Source organism: Trachymyrmex cornetzi, unplaced genomic scaffold (assembly GCF_001594075.2).
Source record: "Trachymyrmex cornetzi isolate Tcor2-1 unplaced genomic scaffold, Tcor1.1 scaffold83, whole genome shotgun sequence".
NCBI lineage: Eukaryota > Metazoa > Arthropoda > Insecta > Hymenoptera > Formicidae > Trachymyrmex > Trachymyrmex cornetzi.
Window position 1 is genome coordinate 584509 of NW_017300169.1, and position 22603 is coordinate 607111.

Sequence of the window (22603 nt, forward strand, 5' to 3'; positions counted from 1 at the left end):
TTTGCTTCCATACTTTTTCCCCACCCTGTATATAGGATCGTAATTTTCCTTCCGGAGTCAACCATCTATTAAGAGATTACGATCTCAATCTATCGTTAAAAGTTTGAAATGTAGCTGAGCTGCAATATCTGATTATATGTAATTGTACCAAAACAATCTATGATCAGATATTCTTTAGATTTAAAAAATCCAAAATTCATCACTACAAATCATTTTATATATATAGTTTCCGTCCTCCCTTGATCTGACTATTACGGCTTTTGTATACGAAAATAAAAATCAGAAGAACCGTGGGACATTTCCAATTTACTTCAAATCTCTTCCGCCATCCGATTGCAAGCGATTTCATCGAATGCAATCGAGCCATCGAGCCTGTTCCACTTTCGTGAATGTGGGCTGGAGTGGGAAATAAGGGTGTTTTCTTTTTTGATCTTCTATACCTGCATCCAGATAAGAAAGGAATCGAAAACAAGAGCCACGGAATGGGAAGTTAAGAGTTAACGATGTATCCCTCGAAAGAGATGAAAAATTTAAGAAGATATATATCTTTCCTCTTATGTTATCCTTGCTATATTTCTTCGGTTTAATATTAGAGTTCGAAATTACAAATTTAAAGTTAATACAAAATTTTTAATAAGAATAATTCCAATCATAAAATTATTATAGAGATAAATTTGTATTTTTTTATATATCGTAAAAATGCTAAATTTTCTAAGTCGGTATTATTGGTACCTATATTATTCATTATAAATGCTTTTTGTGTTTTTCTGCGATAAAATGTTAATCTTTGAAGGATGGGAGTTTAATTAAAAAATCTCACACCTTTTTAAGTAAGATTTGTTATAATTCATTATTCCTTGCCTGAAATTGTGACTGTTATTTCAACGCCAATAAAGTAGCTTTCCCGTTGTCCAAAGATTAATACAAAAATATGAACAAATTTAGATTTTATTTTGGAAAAAGCCTAATAAGTTGAAACTAATGAGCAGTAGTCCCATAAAAGACATAAAGTTCGCAGGTTCGTTAATCTAAAATTCCCACGAACATTCTCAAACGACCTCGCTAATTTTTTGCCTTCTTTGGTATATAATTGATTTTATTAACGAGCCGCGAAGTCGTCGGACTTACGGAACTCGAATAGAGTCCTTTCGTTGGCAAGCCGTTCGTTAACAGTGCACGAACGAGCAAGCGAGCGAACGCGGATGGAAAAGAGGCTCGACTCAGCCCCTGTCCGATAACGATCGAAGTTCCCTTTTCTCTCATATCCTCGTTTTAAATCCGCCATTGTACCAAGTAATTCAAGGGAAGAAGAATGGAGACGAATTATTGGCACCGTCCACTGAATTCATTTGTAAGGAACGGGGGAATTGTGTAGAGTCGGTCACCGTGAGATCATATTATAACGCAGCGGGACGTGTTCGCTATGGGATTTGTGCTCGATTGATAGTCGGCCATCCCCGGCCGGCGTGGTCGTAAAAGTCATTCTCGTAGAAGCAGCGTATTCAATTCCTCGCTACGTCGATAACAAAAGCGATACAATGGCGGGACTGTCACCGCGGACTCAATCAAATAATTGACTAAAAAAAAAATTAGAGGCAGGGGAGATTATATCATCGATGGAGCGCCCTTCCGCAGTGTCGAATAGAAAAGAAAATATGCATTAATCAAAATCAGTCGACATGATAATTAATTAAGTTTCTTCCGAGAGATGTTTCCAAGCCGCAAATTTCGCACGGGACAGAAGACAGATGGTGGCGCTCATACCGAGGGCACCTCGAAATTCGGACAAAAACACGCTAGGTACTAATCCGGGATCTCATTCAACCGGGATACCGAGTAGTAGACGGATTAACGGAGTAATTTGCAGCGCATAGGAAATGCCGAGAGAGTAAACGATAAACTGTCCGAGAGACGGATAGAGAGATAGAGAGAGAGAGAGAGAGAGAGAGAGAGAGAGAGGGGTGAAAATAGTTGTGGAGTGTAGCAGACAAGAAGCAAATTAATCCAACATATGTTAATGTACGCAAAAACTGAAAAAGTCAAAGAAGTTAATTTTTGCGAACCCAATTCTATTCTATAGTTAAGACCATCGACAAATGGAAAATTAAATCAAAGTAGATATACAGAGTTATTCAAAATGTAATATGATGATTATTTTTTATATACTAAAAAGGACCAATACTAAGGGTGAAACATTCATAATTCAATTTTTAATTATATATGATTTCATTACACATGAATAACTTGTGTCGGTTCTTTTTAGCATTATATGCCTATTTTTTTCTGTGATTTTATTTAAAATGATTGTCGGGATTTCATAAATTTTTCATTACGGATAGCACTTCTAACACATACGACAATTGTACACACAGAAAAATACATACTGTAAGTAATAATTATAACACGTTTCAAATATTTCAAATATTTCAAAAATTCATATATTCGTAAATCTATCATAAATTCATTACAAGCAAAATTCAAAATATATTCTGAATCACACATAGTAAATTTAATACTTCAATCAAGAGTATTAAATTAAAACAAACTCGATTTGCTTATTATATATATAAAGTCGCTTCTTCAATCAATTTTATAATATTCTTTAAACAAAATAAATTCTTGTTTTAGATACATAATAATAAGTTTTTTAAAGATTGTAATAAATAAATACATTTTAAAATTATTGTCAAGATAATATTCTTCGTTAAAAATTACAAAAGAAAGGCAGCAAATTGAGTAAACACTTTTCTTAACAATAGAATGATATTTTTCTGTGTATAACCATACCAGTAGATAGCAAAATTCTTAAAGTTTTGTTTCGAACGTCTCGCCATTCAATTACGTGTTTACGCAAAGCCTTGTGTCCACGATACTATAGAAATTGCTTCAAGATCTCAGACGGAGAAAAAATTGACCAATCGCCAATTGGGAAAAGTGGACTGGAATATCAAGATAGAATAAAAAGCGTGAAATGAAACGAATAAATGGTCAGATTGTTAAAATGTAATTTGTTATTTCTTTCTCTGAGATCTCGGAACAATTTCTAGCATCGTGGATATAAGGCTTAACTGAATGAGATTTAAAAACTTTAAGTTTCTCTATCTAATAAAAATCTCGATCATTTTAAATAACTTCGTATGTACGAAGGAGGAAAGTGTAACAAAATATTCGCGTATCTAGAGACAATCGTCAAAAAAGAATGTATATACACATTTTAAAAATATAAATGTGGATTTACTCATGCGGTGTTTATATATAATTCTCACCAAGATTCTCTCTGTTGATATAAGCCAACATGGTGTAGTAGATTTAACGCCAACACAGTGAGAATTATATCACCCTTGATATTAAACCCACGTTTACACGAAAAGAACAATTTTACCAAAATGTCTAAAAATTTAGATAAATACAGATCTGAAAATAATTTTTGTTGGTCCATTAAAATAATTATGTAGGAATCTCAAGCGTGATGATGCTGCAAAAAGTTTTGACATTCCAGTAACCACTCTGAACATAATTATTTTGATGGTCCAACAAAATTATTTCCAGATTCGTATCTAGTTAAATTTTAGATATTTCAATAAAATCATTCTTTCTGTGCTTTTTTTAAAGTGCAAGCGAATAAATTCGTAAATTCGCGAGACAAAGGATGCTGTGGTAAATATTCGGCAAAGAAGACAAATTTTTACAAATCTTAGTATTAATATAAACACCAACGTGATGTGAATTTCTCACCAATACGTGAGAATTATATTTAACACCCTCAGTGTTGAATCCACACTCATATTTTTTAGAGTGCAGGCGAATAAATTCGTAAATTCATGAGACAGAAGAATAGGTACTCCGGCAAATAGGTGCTTCGGCGGAGAAGACAAATCTTCACAGCTACAACGATCGTCAACGGCAAATGCGGTGAGACTAATTTTCAGTACTGCGCGCTCGTCCGGGTCCACGATATATGTGTACGCGCCGGGAACCAACAGACACCAACTTCCGGTGGAGTTAATGTAGCAGCAACGCGTAATTCGATTTCACGGAGTTGCTCGAACGCGTTCGGTGCGGCGCGGCGATCCCCGGGACCTCATGGGTACACGATCCTGTTCCCTGAAACCGGATCTGGATCTTGGATCCCGAAACGTGACTGAAAACTCTCGGATGAAGTCCGAGAATCGGGGCAAACCCGCGCGCATGTCGAAAATCAGGCGACGCAAACTTTTGCGGAACAACTGTCGCAAAATTTCATTGATTCCGCTCCCGTTCGCGATTCGAATGGTAAATTGGGAAAATTTGCTTACCCCGCTTCGTTAGGATAGCCAAAGTTCGTATCCTGCGCAAACGTCATCGGCAGAGCTTAATTTTCGTAATATCGCGAACTTGTATCATTTATTTGAAAATTGTGAGAAACAGAAATGGAATATTAAGATGGAATAAAAAAAAAAGGCGTGAAATAAAATGAATAAATTTCTTGGTGAAAACCCATAAAAAAAAGAATGACGATTTACTGATTGTATACTTTCTAAATTCTTCGGAGTGAAAACTCACTCTAAAGGATAAAATCTGACTTTTAAAGATTGAAAATTCTGCCAAAAGGAAGTGGCAGAATTTTTAATCTTTAAGAGTGAGATCTTATTTTTTAGAGTAAGATTTCATCTTCAAAGAACTTAAAAAGTGCCGGGAATACCTACTTTTGGAAAAATTTGTTTTTGCTTTCGATTATTAATCTAATTCTGTATGAGAACTTGTATGTATATAACAAGGTTATCCAAAACGTCAGACAATATGCTTAAAATTTTTTAATCTTCTACGCCACGATGTAGTCTATTTTCGCAAGTTTCATGAATATATATGAATATATGAGGTCGTAACGTTCGCATACGCTGGTAGGGTTAATAAAAAAGTTAATAACGTAATAGAGATGTAGCACGCAAATAGCACGGGGTCGCGAAATAAATTGTCACCGTTACGGGAAGTATTAAGCCTTAAAACATCGCAAGTTAGTTCCTCGGCAGTAACTTTAAAGAGGTACTAACGAAGTTTGCCGGCGAGTCCGCGGTTAGCATGGTGGATCAGAGCTTATAAATCACCGAAACGGCTAAGCTATCCAAAAAGCGACAAGATAATCGTTGAACAAATTGAAATATTAAGAAAGAGATATTTCATCAATCTTTCTTTTTTATTCTCGTTTCTCAATCTTTATCAAACCTTTCAGCATCGAATACAGCCGTTGTGGAGAGAAAAATGTTGCTAACATTGCTTAACACATTTGGTACATCGCCTCGACATTTATTGATAGCACAATCGTGAAATATATTCCGTAAAGCCAACACAACGCCAGTGATGCTTAAGTCGCGGGAAAAAATCGGTCGACGAAGAATAATCCTAGTGTATGCTCGGCTGCAATTGATGATGCTTCTAAAAAGAGATATGCAAGCAGGACGACGATTTGTCGGCATACATAAACATATCTGGAGCGCGAAAAACCGAAAGCCGCGTGCATTCGCGGATGTGAAAGCGGCTACTGGCATAAAAACGAACGGACGTTGATCTTTACCGGATTGTTTTTAATGAATGCTTTAAGGTGGCGTGAAGGGTGGTCGTTCGAATCACGAGTAACCTGCTTGGAAATGACCGTGGCCGCTAAATTCGTTACACGTTTTGTAGAGGCGATAGATCCAAACCACGTCGTACGGTGCACACGACCGAAAGACTTATTTGCATGCCAGGTAACGTAGCTACGGCAGGCAAACGGAATATACTCGCCATTCATATGCATATATCAGGACGAGCCACCTTATCGTGCTTTGCCAATTAACCACCGGCTCCCACCACCCACACTACCTCTTAACTAGCGATCCCTCGCCGGTAACCCTTCCTCCAAGCTTTGGCAAACGACGAAAATTCGTCGGTAGTTTCGCGAAATCGACACCGGAGCTATCTCGGCTCTTAAACACGCATTACATCAGCTGAATATGTATGAGAAGATCAACGAAGGAACGAAGTTTAAAAGCACAGGATGCCTTTACAATTACTAATTGTGCCACTTAAAACCACCGCTATTCGGGAGCTCACAGGTTTAGTAGTATTTATATGGAAAGAACAATTTTACTAAAAGATCCTAAAATTTTACTAAATCTGAAAATAATTATGTTAAAAATTAAAAAATAATGAGCAATACTACAAAGTTTTAATTTTCTGGAAATCAATTTGAATTTCCAATAAAATTACCTTGATGGCCCAACAAAATTATTTGCTGATCCGCCGAATTTTAGATCTTACAACAAAAAATTCGAATCTTCCAGAGCAACCAATTTAAGCTTTTAACAAAATTATTTTGACGGCCCAACAAAATTATTTTCAGACCAGTATCCAGCAAATTTTAGATTTTACAGCAAAAAAATTTTAATTTTCTAGAACCAATTTGAATTTTCAATAAAATTATTTTGACGGCTCAATAAAATTATTTTCAGACCGGTATCCAGCAAAATTTTAAATCTTTCAGCAAATTCTTCTCATGTAGAAAATGCAGGCACTTATCTCTTCGATACGGCAATGTATTGACGCAATAATTATAAACTGCCATTAATCATCGTTGCAAATTTAATAATCATTATCTTATATGATTGAATTTGATTGAATACTGAATAGACCAGTTTATATAATAGATTACGCTGCATCGCATCCAATCTTCCGTTTCCCGAGCTTCCATTTTCGCTTCCGCGTTTTTCTTCCACTTTTAACTTTTACTTGCTTTCAATCAATCATTTTACGCGGTATACATTTATAGCCGCTAAATGTCGAACTGTCAATACGAAGCTCGCGATTCGTGTATCTGCACACGAGAAATACGCCATCGATAACCAATCGTCATCGCGGAAAAACGATAACGATAATCGTGAGACAAAACTGGCATCGTTTCACCGAAATTGGATATGTAACTAAATTAAACCGAAATTGTAGGAACGTCGAGTACAATAGACATTTATATACAGTTTGTGCCGCGTAAAATCCTTTAGAGAAATTCCCTATTATTTCTTATTTTATCGCCGAGTGAAATTGTTTTGCAACTTTCGCGTTTTCGCAAATGCAGAAATTTTGATATTATATATATAAGCCAAAATTAATGTCGGATATATCTCGCCTCTTAGGCACGTCCTCCATTCGTTGAATATGTATGAGGAGTTAACGGAAACGTACTTTAATAGTATGAAAATACCGTCATAATTATTACTATACCACGTTTTCGCTGAATAGCATAGTATATGCGCCGTCGTAAATCGCGCGTTAACCCTCTGATATTTTCAGAATTCAATTGAACCTGAATTTTCATCATTCGTAATCGTAAAGTGATAATTGTTAAATTTACAATGATAATTTATATCATAACATGCAACCTTAAAGTCGCCGTTTATCATTTATGCGATAAAAAACTGTCTGCTTTTCTTCCCTGTAATGTTACGATTAATATCTTCGCAATTTTATTGACCGCGATTCAACTCCGGACATTAATTATGTGTACATTCATATTGCTTTTGATTTGGAGATACCTTATATATATTATTTTAACTTACTGACGCTACTACATATTTCTCGCTGCTGAAGAATTGATTTCTGAACCTCATTGGCATTTACGTTGTCTATCTAATTGTTAATAATAAGGAGCATATTATTATGATTGTATCTTTGCGTCGAAAATTATAATAGAAAGTGAAATGAGATTCTCATTCTTTCTTATAACCACATTAATTTGTTTATGATGTAGGATATTAATTTATTTTTTAAGTTTATTAATTTTATACAGTTGAAGAGAGGATTATACATAAGTAAATAGTAAACTTGAAACGTTCTATATGTAAACAATTCAACGTGAGAATAAATGTTATTATTGTCGATCATCCTAATTTTTGATCGTTTAATTTAATTGACCTTATATTTAAATTCATTGTTATTTTGCAATTACACTATAATTTTTTAATGCAATCATAAACTCTCATTATAATGCGAGATAAAATTATATTACAAGTTCTGACAGATGTACGAGTTGTTCAACCAAGAGGAGTAAGTTGAGAGTCTTACGACGATAAGTAGTTCACTTTTTTTATTCTACTCGTAGAGAATAAATTGTTGCGATTAAAACGAGTAAGTACACCGATTTTACCGCCATCGACGAATACAAACACGACTCTGGCCGGTGGCCAAATCCCGCGGGCACTTTTATGAATTACTAAAAATTTCCTACGTGTCGTTAATGGCCGTCCCAAAAAGTGTTTTAAGCCAAGCGACAATCGCATCGTCGCTTTCGCAGTCTAGTACCCGGTACGACCAAAGTAAATCACCGGACACACAAAGAGAGTACGATTTCGATTAAAGGATTAATGCAGAACTTGGAATTACACACATGGAATTATATACGCTTTGCCAAAGTACATTTTACAGATACTCTCGTACACTTCTCGAACGGCGCAACGCTAGTGTCTCGAGGCTGCGTGCGTGGTAGCCCACATGAAACAAAGGGTTTTACCGGCGTTTGGTCACACTATCCTGCATGGACGATCCAATGGACAAAAGGATCTCTCTATGCACACAGGAAATCTCATTGTATCTGTTTAGCCGACCAGAGTACACGTGCATTTGCTTACTAGCTCGAGCGGCCTACTGACTAAATTTATCCCTCTCAACACGAAATTATTTCTCTCCTTGGCAAGCGTCCTTCTCTCGGAGATGAAGCATCTCGGGACGAGAGACAATAGCAGCTAATCAGCATTAATTTAAAGTGCGCAAAAGGACGCGATGTAGAGTACCATCAACTTAACACTAAATGCTTCAAAATGCTATGATCAACTAGAAGACAGAATTTACAGAGAGGCAAAAAAGTTTAGCCACAAAATTTTGTGTTTATCAAATCATATATATATTTATAAAAGAAATAAACTAAAATTACATAGTTACATTTTATTCAATAAATATTAATATCTTCAATTCACTAACTGATGGTCAGTCATTAAAATGGAAATCTTTTGGTGCAGTCTTTTTAGCACTTAACGAGATGTAACAAACATATTTCAAAGTTTTTTTTAAATATACATTACTATCCAGGTTGCAAGCTGATATTATTCATCACCATTTTCACGTCAAAATGACGTTTTTAATGTCATGCATTTTGGCATAAAAATAACGTCACTTAAATAATTTGACAAACCCAAAAACTTTATAGCCAAATTTTTTTGTCATCCTAACAATCAAAGAATGTTTCAAACCATTTGTAGCACGAAGTTCATCGCACTCGCAGTTTGCATATCTGCTCTGATAATAAAATCCGATTTGTCATAAAACTATAAGCACGCACTCAGCCGTTGTCGGACAGAATGGCGCACAAAATTTAAATCAAGTCGGACATTCGCACGTTGCTAATACTCGCATATTCCAAAAACGATCGAACTATCACTCGTACGGGATGGAGAACATGCGGAAGGTACGCCCGGTGTTGGTACGCGAATGCTCGTTTGGTTATCTAATTCTGCTGGAAGTTAGGCACCTATCGCGCCGCATGCAAAGTGCATTTGAGAGGGTACGGTGTGGTTAGTTACAAACGTACGGCAGATCCATCGCTGATTCGAGGCAGATTTGTTGGGGTAACAATGCACGCGTACAACCACACGGCCAGCGCGCGCCTCCCTGTTGTCGGTATATATACACTGAGCACCAGAAATTCCTTTACGTCAAACTATGCTGTTGTCTGCTGACTTGCGATTAGAGTAAATTCCGGAAATACAAAGAATATTTGGCGTCTCAGCACGACGGAGGAGCCAATTTAGTCATCTTGCGCTAAATATGCACTGAGAAAAATGGTTGGATTAAAGTCATTTTAGTGGAAATTAATGAATTAGAGAACTTTCTGGTTAAATCTACTAGAATACTAATTGAGATAATTAGAATTCTAATTGATATAATTATTCATGGTAAAAATAAGAATTTTAATAGAAATATTTATCAGAAATATTGTATCAATCAGAATTCGGGTTCTGAAGAAATCCTCAACTAGAATTCAAATAAATTTAATCAGAGAGGAAATTCTGATTTGTCCATTTTCAGAAATTTTTCAGAGCGTCGATATGTTTCTTGTGCAATTAGATAACTATTGCTTTACCGCCGAAAATTTCAACAATACGAAGAAAGATATGAATAATTTTTATTAACGCGACTGTGTGCTTCTTTCGTCTGATTGAATTAACAATTTCGCAGAAATTAAGCGAGATTCGATACTAACAAGATTTGATTAATTTAGAATAATGTAGAACTTTTGAAATAGGTTAACAATGAGATGAAAACTAGATTAAAATCTATTTTTGCCTGTCACAGGATGTATAAATTATCAGGAAAAGACATTTGAATATCTGCATTCACACAACGTGTGAATGAGAAACCCGTTCTTCGAAAGCGAGAAAATTGCTTTATCATTTAATGCATATGCAACACCAATTTGAATGACGGAAGCGTGTGTCAGAACGCATCAACCATACGCATTAACAAAAATACAGGTACAGTAATGCCCGAATGTATGCAAAGTAGATCGAGTATACAGAAACTCACTGTTACATAAATAAATGTGGACGCTTAAAACGCTTATAATGTAATATTCTAAGTTTCAATTATGATTTCTTTAATATATGTACTTCTTTTTCTCCTTGAAGAATATATATTAGAAAATTATAAACTTTATTATATCTATATATTTAAAAAATTAAAAACTTAAATATAATGTAAATTGCTAATAACCATTCAAAATTTTATATTATCGATAAATCACTGTTTACAAATAAATTATATTTTATTTATTATATAAATATATTTATATAGAAATAGATTATTTATACTTTAAAATAATGACAATCGAAATTTTATGATTAGTTTTCAGTACACAAAAATAACCCATGCTCTTATATTTTAATATTGCAAATAAATAACCCATATTCCAAGTTATATGATTAATAATACACATTCCACATCGTGTAATTATGAATTCGGGTTAATTGTCGATTTTCTCGTCCGATTTAATTTTCAATATCTGTCACGTAAATATTCTGATTCGTGAGTTTTACGTACATATAATACGTACTATGCAAATATTATATATATTCGGGCATCACTCTACAAATAAATTCACTCACCATGTTGCATTGGCATCATGCTGTATGTTGCACCTGAAACAATTTTATACGATCATTAATTATAATAGTTTAACAGTTATTTTATGTATGCAATAACAGATTATTCTGTTTTATATATTCTATTACATATTATATATTCTATTTTATTTTAATTTCACTTTCTTGATTTTATTCTAAAAATTGTTAGTGTATAGAATTTATTACTAACTGAGTAAAAATAAAAATTATTTTTACTTAATTTATTTCCAATTTAATTTATTTTCTAATAATTATAGTCAAGAAACTCTCTGATCTTCGAAGTTATTTATATATTACATAAGTATGAACGAAAAAAATAATTGCCTCTAGCAATTAATTTAAAAACAAAGTAAATTTATTTACCAGCCAATGATCGTTGCTCAGCTTCGTTCGCTTCTGCATCCAAGTTGACTCCTGAAGACATTTCTATTTTCTGAAATACTCACGGAAACGTATCAATCAATAAAACGTGACTAATTACGATCACGCGAGAAAACTATTAACGACACACTCCCGAATCTCAATACTACACATTTTCGACACTCCCGATTTTAGATACTCTGGTTTTTCGACACTCCTGATTCTCAATATTGAACTTTTTTTTCCGATATTCCCGATTTTCGACACTCCCGAAATCCGCTCACAACTTTTAGTCCTCAATCCGCATCGGCCAACCATGGCATCTAAAAAATTAACGCATACCAATAATAGCCATAGAATATAACCACACGAAGAGAATAATATGAGATGTATGAAGAAAATTAAACTGTAATAGCGTGTGTTGGAGTATAACGAACGAACAATTAATCACAATTGAGTATCATTGTAGATAATTGTTGATTTAACCTCCTCACCACCTCCGAAATTGATAAAATTAGGATCATTCGACGCGTTTTTGCACGAAATGAACGAATCTGATAAAAAAAGTGTCGCTCTATGCCGCGCAAACCGAGATATTATAATTGTTAAAGTCGACAGATATTCAAGTTAGAAAATCTGTCACATCGATGGCATAGAAGGACATGTGAGGCTAGAATAAGTCTTTCTGCTTCAGTTACACAAATTCTCTGCTTTAAAACAAAAATTCTCTGCTTGCTTTTCTAACTTGAATACTCATCAACTTTAATATCTCGGTCTACGGGACAGAGCGACATTTTTTTTGTCGGATTCGTTCATTTCATGCAAAAACGCATCGAATGAGCCTAACTTTATCGGACGCTAAACTCAACAACTATCCGAAATACTCTGATCTTTCGACATTCCCGATTCTCAATACTCACCGACACTTCCAATTTTCAACACTCCCGATTGCTCCTGAAATCCATTAACGACTTTTACTCCTCGTTTCGTATCCGTCAGCCAAGGCATCTAAAAAATTAACACACGATAAAACACACGCGAAGCAAATAATATGAGACGTACGAAGGAAATTAGACTAATGGCGTTTAGAGATTAGAGTAACAAAAGAACCATACAGTTATAATCACAATTGAATGTCGTGCACACTATTAACGTTCGTAATAACGGTGATAGATATACTACAGGGATTGTTGCCCGTAATACACGAGATAAGAGGTCTGTTTCCTGTGGGGCTAAACTAGTGTACACTTTTGGAACACACACACGCGCGCGCGCGCGCGCACACACACACACACACATACACACACTTGCAGTGAGATAGGTATATGTTTGATATTTGTTGAAAGTGAGAAAGAGAGTGCTAGTGCAGTCTAGTGCAAAAGCAGAAAACAAACCATAAGATTCGTACGGCGTCCTTTCGGTACGAAAAGTACGCACAATTGCGCGCGCGCGGTCACCCACCTGCGACGTTCGTATGGGGAATGCGGCCGGCGGGCGGCGGGCGACGCGCGGCGAGTGGGGTGGCACGGCGTGACGTGGCGTGACGTGGCGCGAGGTGTTTACGTAGGAGCTTGCGACCTTGGACGGTTTGAACCGTTTAGGGCGAGGGGGGTAACCACTTAATGTAATCGTGGGACAGAATCCTCGAGAAATCATTATAAAATTTATATAAAATCTCTATGTATAATCCGATAATTATATATGCAACCATGAGAAATCATTGTATAATATTAAATAAAATCGTATATTTCACCAAATTACATCATAGTAGTGAAAACAATTATTTGTAATCAGATGAAATCATGTAATCTGTGGGACAATATTTCAGCTAGTGGTTACCCCCTTGGTTTGGTTGGTGTTTGGATTAAAAAACAAGTTTTTACAACACGTTCATTTTTATGAAAGTTATAAGCAATTGAATTGAATATGTCATTTAAATAAATTCACAATTTAAAAAATTCAGTATGATGTTACGTACTGCAGTGAGATTTTTAACCCTTAGTACACACATTAGTTTTGGGTACCCTTAGGGTGAGATTTCATTTGTGCGTTTTTGCCGTACGACAAATGTGTGCAGGATAGAGAGGTCCTCGGATCTCCTATAGCCAATCAGTAAGCTTAAAAAATTTGTCGTACGACAATAACGCACAAATAAAATTCCACCCTTAATACACACGTCCGGTCATTCGTGTCTTGGTTTAATTTTCATCACTTTTACAAACATATACAGTGAATGCAAAAAGTATTTGTAGAGAGAAAATATTTTTAAAAAAAACTTCATTTTTAAAAAGTAAATATTACCCAGTGAGAAATGAATCATCGAATTGATGTCGAATCAATATAAATACGATGACTTCAACATGACGTCAATTCGACGTTTAATTGACGATCATTTCTTTGATTAACAATTTATTCATAAAGAATAAAATATATTGTATGTTTCTTAAAATTATATATGTACCAAAAAGATGTGTATTGATTATACAAAATATATCATCTGAAAAATAAGCGAAAATTAAAAATTATATTGTTTGAATGCTCAAAAAGTATTCATATAGACGAGAAATTTAGCTTATAAAATCAGGAATACATGCAAAGCTCGTTTGTTTATATTAGAACAGAATGTATTAATTGTATAAAATTGCTAATTAATGTTTATTTTCTACAAATAAAACTTTTTTTATGACAAATTCCCTTGTACGAATACTTTTTGCTCTTACTGTATAAATTATTAAACAATTTTTCTATATATTTTGACGTCTTTAGAAAGTAAACGCCACTCTTTTTAGCAATAGAAAAAAGACTGATATTTGACCAGGTGCTCTTAGTATTTCAAAAAAAGAAATGGGCAGGACACGAATGACCCAGACGTATGTAGTGTGTACTAAGGGTTAAGCAGGGAATAGTTCATATAATTTTTTTACGTAAACGATTACTTAAAGTGTTTTATATTCTAGTTGAAATCACTATATTATTCACAGTATATTGTATACTATTTACTGCTAATTTATGTGTATGAAGAACATTATGAACATAAATTTATTATTTATTCGTAATTTTTTCTAAAAAAGAGTAACTGTTTCAAAACAATTATTAAACAGAATACTGAACAGAAGCACTTTAAATAGTTTGTTATGATAATACTTCTAAAAAATAAAAATTTTAATTACTATAACGCTTTTTTATCACGGCTGTTCAATAGAATTGTATGTTTAAAGATTCATAAAGAATACGTAGTTATAAAAAAAAAGTTGAACAGAGTCTAAATAGCTATTGCTGGTTTTAAAATAAATATTAAACCGAATATTAAACAAAAACTCGTTAAATAACTTATTGCAATAACATTTTTAAAAAATATATATTTAATATAACGCTTATGGATTTTCGCATATTTAATGTGATCGCATATTTAAAGGTTCATAAAAAGTAGTTATGGAAACAGAAAAAAAATGTTAAATGTTAAATGTAAATATCCATAACTATTTGATTTCAAAACAAATATTAAACGGAATATTGAACAGAAGCATGTTGAATAATTTATTACGATGGTGATATTTCTAAAGAAATAAAGATTTTATTTAATATAACGCTTTTTTATTATATAGGTTTTATTATAGGTTTTATTTTAAATGAAATTGCCTATTTAATAATTAAAAAAATAGTTATTAAAAGAAATATTAAACAATATCCATTCAAAATAATATTTTACAATTTACATTTCTTCGCCACTGGAGTGTAAAAGTACATTATAATAATATCTATAGATAGTCCGACGAACGTTATTCATTAGTTTATATTTTAGAATATGTATAATTACCACAAATATACAACAAAAACAGCATCAATTATTCTAATAAAGTATTATTTCTGTTAACAACAATGTGCAATATTCTTATTTAACTTTTAAAAAAAAAAATCATAAAAAACAATATAAAATATCATTCAAATAATTATGAACGGTATAATGTATGTATTTATGTCCATGATCACTGTCAGTTAATCATTGCTCTACATTTTAACTTTTATAGCTATCTTTTCACAGAAATCTTTTGGATAAATATAAAAGTTAAATTCTAGAACAGCAGCACAGCGAGAAAATCGTAAAAGGCTTAAAGAATATATATTCAAGTAAAGAACTTTGAGAGACCAAGAGAAAAACTATTTTTTTTTACTGAGTTTTTAATTCAAAATTTCTAGTTTTTGTCTGGTCATTTTCATCTCTAGGAACATGCAGTTGATAACGAAAACAGTTTGCGTGTAACAAACGCGTGCTACGTAGCCACAGTATCGGGCAAACCGTTGTTGCAGTTGTACGTATGTACCTCTTCGAATTGACCGAACGTGTTTCAACCTCGTGCCGAGTGCCGTGAACGATTGCTGCAACAATTAGTGCGCGTAATGAACGTGCGTCTCTTCCGATACTATACGCCGCGATGTCCAAGCTTCCTTCATCCGTTCATGAGAGAAATATTGATTGATCAGATAACCAGTGATACGTAATATGTAATATATCAGCTCTTTCAGCGAACGCACGCCACGTTATACGTTCAAGCATTGGAACATTTGTCACAAAAGCAAGCAAAATGAATTAAATGAATAAAGCTTATATTGTTAATTTATGATATCATTATTTTATGTTTATTAATATGGAAATATTAATAAATATTAATATGAAAATCGGAATAGTATTCTGATGTTATAGTTACGAAAATTAGATGAGATTTATTCAAACATTGTCGATAAATATTATATATACATATAATTGTATTTTATTTTATCGGTAATTAATTTTTCGTATGTTATAATTAAAGTTAATAAATATTGTTGTTAATATATAAAATAAAGAGATATATTTTGTATTAAAAAATATGTTGAGATTTTTTTATTATTATATTTCTTGTGCCGTCATTTTATAAAGAATGATCTTACTTTTAAAATATTTCAATTATGCGATAAAGAACCCCGCACTAATCGTGTCGAAAATTGAATTCCGATGAAACGAGTTAGTTTTCGTACATATATAATGTAACTTATAATGTAATTACACAAAAGATATAAGAGACACAAGACTTTAACTATAATATCTCAAAGGTGTTCTGTGAGCACAAATTTTACATCTTTAATACATCTTTAATCACAGCCCAAAAATTATCCATTATTGAGTCTTGTACCTATAGCATCTTTTGGTCAACACATTATAAGCTACATTACATGTGAAAACTAATTACACTTATTTCGGCAGGATCCAATTTTCCACATAATTAATGCGAGATCCTTTATTTATACATATTAAATATAAAAAAATTCCATTTTTTGATAAAATATAAAATAAATATTTATTTCAAAATAAAGTTTAAACGTATCCAACACGTCAGAGAGAATTAAATTCATGTTTCATCTCAACAAGAATGCAAATACACTCTTGTTTCCGTGAAGCATCCTCTGTATAACTTCGCGGAAAATATAAGTTTGACACAGCTACCGAGTCCACCTCAAGTTGGACATCAGATAACGCTGTTATAAAGGCTAAACTTTGGCTATCTAGAGTTTGTTCGGCTATATTGTAGAACAAAATTACAGGACATCGAATATTCTCGTTTTGAAGTATGATTAACACCAGGAGTAATTAAGCTTAAACTATAAGCTCAAACAAACAATGAGAAATGAAATGAATGCATCTTGCACAAGTTGCAAAACTTTTAACAAAATAGTAGCTGAAATATTCTGCCAATATCCAAGTTTTTAACTGATTCTTTTAAGAAGTCGTGGCACTCCTGATGCTTTGTCTTTTCGTCGGAGGATCACGAGCATTCATGTAAAACAACTTTATTGGAAAAGTATTTGATGGAAGTTCCGCGTACGGAAATACATATATTTCGCGTCACATACGCCTGAAGAATGTTCTATCCGAATAATTTATTCAACTGTTTTAGTAGCACGTCATGTTTGGCTTAAAAAGTTTAAAGGATGGAAAAGTCACGGGCGGCGTGTATGCACATATCAATCGATATTTCGCGTTTTCTTCCAGGCACAACGACCTACCCTGGAATATACGGAAGTTCCTGAAGAACCAGCTGAGGGAGTTCAGGTTTGATGACCTAAGTGACATTCATCCTTGGTCACGGAGCGCCTGGAGCCACACAGATCTCAAGAGATTGAGGCAAGGCATGGTTGCAGCGCAGGTGAGTTTAATAATAAGTGTTCGTTAAAGTTATTGCTGCGGCCAAAGCTTGATCTATCGCGATACTGATTGTATGTGCAAAATATTTTTCGTTAAAAAACGTGCAGCCTCTCTCTATACAATTAATTAATTGTCGATATTTACGTTGAATCAATTGGTTCAATTTTTAGAAATTATGGAATATAGTAAAAAATTTGTTGAATAATTTAACTTTTGCAAAGATATTTCATGAAGATAAAGTAGAATCTTTTTACTTCCAGAAAATGAACAAGAATACTGTAAAACTCTTAAGAAGATTATTGGAAAGCTGCTTGTATTAAATGTGATTTCTTGAATGTTAACCGCTTGATCAGGTTTTCATTGCTTTAATTATATACGTATTACGCTTATTAGTGTTTCTATTGTTTTTTAAAACTATGACTTCATGTTAAAGATTTTGCATAAAATTTGTGAATAAATTATAATTAATTATTGTTCAGCGAAAATACGCGTCGTACTGCACTGAAAGAAAAGTGTCTGATTTATGACTATAATTACACGGTACAATAATTATGGTTATTACTGCTACAATGTTAATAATAATAATTATTTACAATTCTATATACAAAAATATGTATAGTTGGATCCGAAAATAGCTATAATTTATATTTTTTTGTATTAATATAGAACTGTAATAATAATTACATTATTGTTATTAATATTAAAACAGGAATAATTGTAAAAATGGAGCTTCTAACCGTAATTACTTTATCATGCAATTATAGTTATAAACACCAAACACTTTTCTCACAAATTGCATCATGAGAAATAAAGTAACCAAATAAAAAAAGAGAGATAACATTGTTGCGGATTAATCTGAATCTCTCCCCCCCCCTCTCTCTCTCTCTCTCTCTCGGTTTTTGAAAACAGACCTGGCAATTAGTTGAGCTTAACATGCGATTTTCGCCAACTTCGTCGCAGCTCGCGAGGTGAAAATTAAATCCACGCGAATGAGAGAATCGCATGTCGCCTTGAAGCCACAGTACCGCCAAATTGCAATTAAATGTTCGCACGTAGAACTCGACCTGCAGAGTCATCGACAATTATAACTAATTTAAAGTCACGTTAATCCAGTCTGATTTAAATTCAAGCGGTTGCCGACTCGCAGAATCGCATGCAGTTAGTCGTTCGCCAATATTGCTACGAAATGTTCGCCGTATCCTAAAGCCTGTTTTGTTCGTGGCAAGCAGAGATTATTAATTTATAGCGTGCCGTGTACGTAACTCGGCTATAAATCAAACAGCAGCGGTGCCGCGCCTAATAGCAATTAATCGATTTTATGAAGATTTCACGCCTACGTTTAAACGCGAATGTGTGGCGCGTTTTGCGACTTTGAAGTATCCTGGTGCGTCAATTTGTGCGAATTTCGTGGTATCTATAGCAACAAGTACGATAAAAGTTATGTTGCAGGAAAGGGAAGTACGTGCTACACAATACATGACACGGGAGAGAAAAAAGATTAAGCTATTAAACGTGTTACCATAATAACAAAAATTACAGAAATTAATTATCTGCCGCCGTGTTACATCGTGCGGAACAACCCCGTGAACGAAAGTCGACTAACGCGGACACTGCCGGAATTATCTAGCAGTTCCGATCTTCCGTGAACCGCGAATTTAACGAATATAAATTTGATCTTTCCGATCGCGCAGTTAAAGCTTTCACGCGCGACGCTTCCGCCGGGTGATCGTTAATAACGGGGATTAATCTAAAATCGCAATTAAGATCTGACCGTAAAAAATCACCTCTCGGTTCAATTAACGGCAGAAACGGCTCTTTAACGACCCGAGGAAAATCGAGGCGAACTTGGGCAATTAATTTCCTTCGGTTGCCCGCCGTGCTTCACGTGCCGCCGAAAATTTACCACGACACGATCGGTTTCCTTCCCTTTTCATCCCCCGCCCCGAAATACCTTCGATTAATCCCGCGAAAATCCCTTTCCAAGCGACTCGGTATCGTATCGAATAAACTTCGACATAGCGCGCGAAACTTTGCGCGAAGTCGGAGAATCTCTATCGAGCATATCGACTCTCAACCGCATCCGCGGTAACCTGAAGTGTTCGTTAGAAATAGACGAATCAGAGTGGTTAAAGAATTGTAGCTAAAGAAAAATTTTGATGAATTCCGATAATACGAAAAGAGGAAAGAACAATTTTATTGAAATATCTAAAATTTAACTAGATAGAAAGTTCTGAAGATAATTTTGTTGGACCATCAAAATAATTACGTAGGAATCTCAAGCATGATGAGCGATGTTGCAAAAAGTTTTGACATTCCAGCAAATTTCAACGTCCTATAGATAATAATTTTAATGGTCCAATAAAATTATTTTCAAATCTGTATCCAACTAAATTTTTAGACACGTCGGCAAAACTATCTTTTCCATATAAAGACAACTTTTCTATAGAAAAAAGATCTCTTTAGAAAAAGGAACATGTGTAATCAAAGAAATAAAAGATTCAATTAGTATATCAATTAGAATTAAATATTGCTTGAAAATGCTCTGTAAATAATGTAAATAACGCAACTACTCGTGACTGCATCGGTCGATTCGGCGTAAATTTTTTTATTATAAAAATTTTCTTTAATTCCAAATGTTCTCATTATCAAAAATTATTCCCCTTTGTACGTGGTAAGCTTATTGCGTTTAAAGTAGCTCTCAAAGGAGAACAGAGACTGAACGGAGGCTGCGTGGAGAATTTATTTATGGTACTTAAAGCACTCGCGCGCGCGTCAGCAGAACGTGCCTCTGAAGACACGAAGTGCATAGTCGAGAGTTAACACAGAAGCGGAAGACAAAGATGCATAGTCGCGGTGTATGCGCAAAGTACTTAGTTCGGTGAAAAGTTTTGGGACTCGTGCGGATATAAAAATATTCCTCAGGAACACATTTGAACGTCGAATTTGGCGTGTCGCACATATAAGTGACTATGTACAACCCGCAGTGTGTTCAAACGAGAATTTTGATTCGTGTTTAATAAACGATGTGATTCAGTAGCATGGTAATAGCGGGGTATACTGGTCATAAACTCGCGCAATATAGCGCGCGAATCCATTTAAGAGCCCGATATCGAACGCGACTCGGCAAGGACGAGGTGTAACTCGTACACACGTGCGCTATACGTTCTTAAATGCATTGAATCTCGATTAAATCGGAAGAAGGATTACGGGATTTTCGGTCTCGCGAATACCGATATTCATTTTCGAAGTGCCGCTCTCGTGCGTTTCTCTCTTCCTCTCACCTTTCCACCGTTCCATGATGATAAATCCAAAGACATAGAACATGGACTGCGCCATCCGCATCTAATAGCGAATTTAATTACTTAGTATTATGTACTGGATTAATGTATACTAAAAGCTGCTGTGCATGAAATTAACATAAAGTTAAATATAAAACAATATATGTAGATGTATTAATTTCATTTAAATAATTAAATACTCAATAATGACATTGTTATGTTAACACACATCACATTTAACAAAATATATATACCTAAATATAATTTTATTGCCAAGGTGATTATCATATTATGCCATTACATTTAAATACTTTACATAAAGCAATCTTTAATGTGCACTACTCTAGAATAGTATAAATGACCGAATTTAATACACCAAATATGCACTGAGAAAAATTTCCGGGCTTTATCCGTTCAAAAAGTAATAAACAGATATTTCCGATTGATTTTGATCGGATTTATAAGATTATCCAATCAAATTTATCGGATAGTCCTACAAATTCGATAAATTTGATTGGATAGTCCTAAAATTTGATCGGATAGTCTTATAAATCTGATCAAAATCAATCGGAAATATCTGTTTGTTATTTTTTGAACGGTTATTTTTCTCAGTGTGGTCAATAAAAATGAGAGGAGAAGAAAGATAAAGACGGCCAATATCTCTCTTTTTCTAATCGTAATGAATTACTTTTTAAATCTGAAACATTGGATATAGTCACTAATTACCCAGTGGCATACTTGGCACTGATAATGAAGTTTAACTAAAAAAAGAAGAATGTTTGAGCTACTTCAATAACTAAAATATTTGTATGTTAATTTCAATCTTCCAATAATATATTCATTGAATTTAAGCACTAAAACAAGGTTCACATCATAAAAATTAGCTACATTAGGGATGTCACATTTAATTCACTGATTACCAGTGGCATACTCGGCACTGATATCAGTGATTATCCACTGATTCGGATTTAGAGAGTAAATAGAATAGAGATTGGCTATCTTCACTCTCTCATTTTGTCGACCAATTTTACACACGAATGGCGCGGTCAGTACTGTACAACTTTGGATAAATCCACGTTTTTTCAAACGGGATTCGAGGGCTGCGGGATCCGTTAAAATGCATTACGAATTAACGGAGCTGTTGCTCGCACGTGCTACATAGGGAGTAAGTAAATAATACATCGCAGGAGATTAAACCCCCGTGAAATTTTCAGTTACAATGCAATTTGCAGTCGAACGGGCGCGGCGGGATGCAGAATTCGAGCTCGTGGCCCCAACGCGACGTCACGTTGCGTCGTGTCGGATGAAAGGGTAATGTCGAAGATCGCCCGATATATCCATACGTCGCGCCTCATCGTCGAGTGGAAAGGCAATTTCTCGAGAGACCTTTGAAAATGCCATCATTCTCGTTAGCAAAGACAGTCTCGGGATGATCCCCAACTATTAAACGCTCCCGTTATCTAGACACGTTTACGGCAAACGAGGCGATAAGCCGCAAGAAAGGAGTTGCCATGAATTCGAAAAGTCAGTACCCTCGTGGAAGTGCAGCGTCGAATAAGGCACCTTTGAAAAGGATCGAGGTCTTAGTTGCTTTAATGTTA

At 34.4% G+C, this 22603-nt stretch overlaps 1 protein-coding gene across 1 annotated transcript in view; it reads left to right on the forward strand.

The window, feature by feature from the left end:
• The window catches only part of LOC108768963 (dipeptidase 1), a 108700-nt gene that overhangs the window by 7637 nt on the left and 78460 nt on the right, over positions 1-22603 (forward strand). Inside the window, exon 2 of the mRNA XM_018519692.1 lies at positions 17572-17725. Within this exon, the coding sequence (XP_018375194.1) occupies positions 17572-17725 (154 nt within the window). The remainder of the gene's footprint in view (positions 1-17571; positions 17726-22603) is intronic.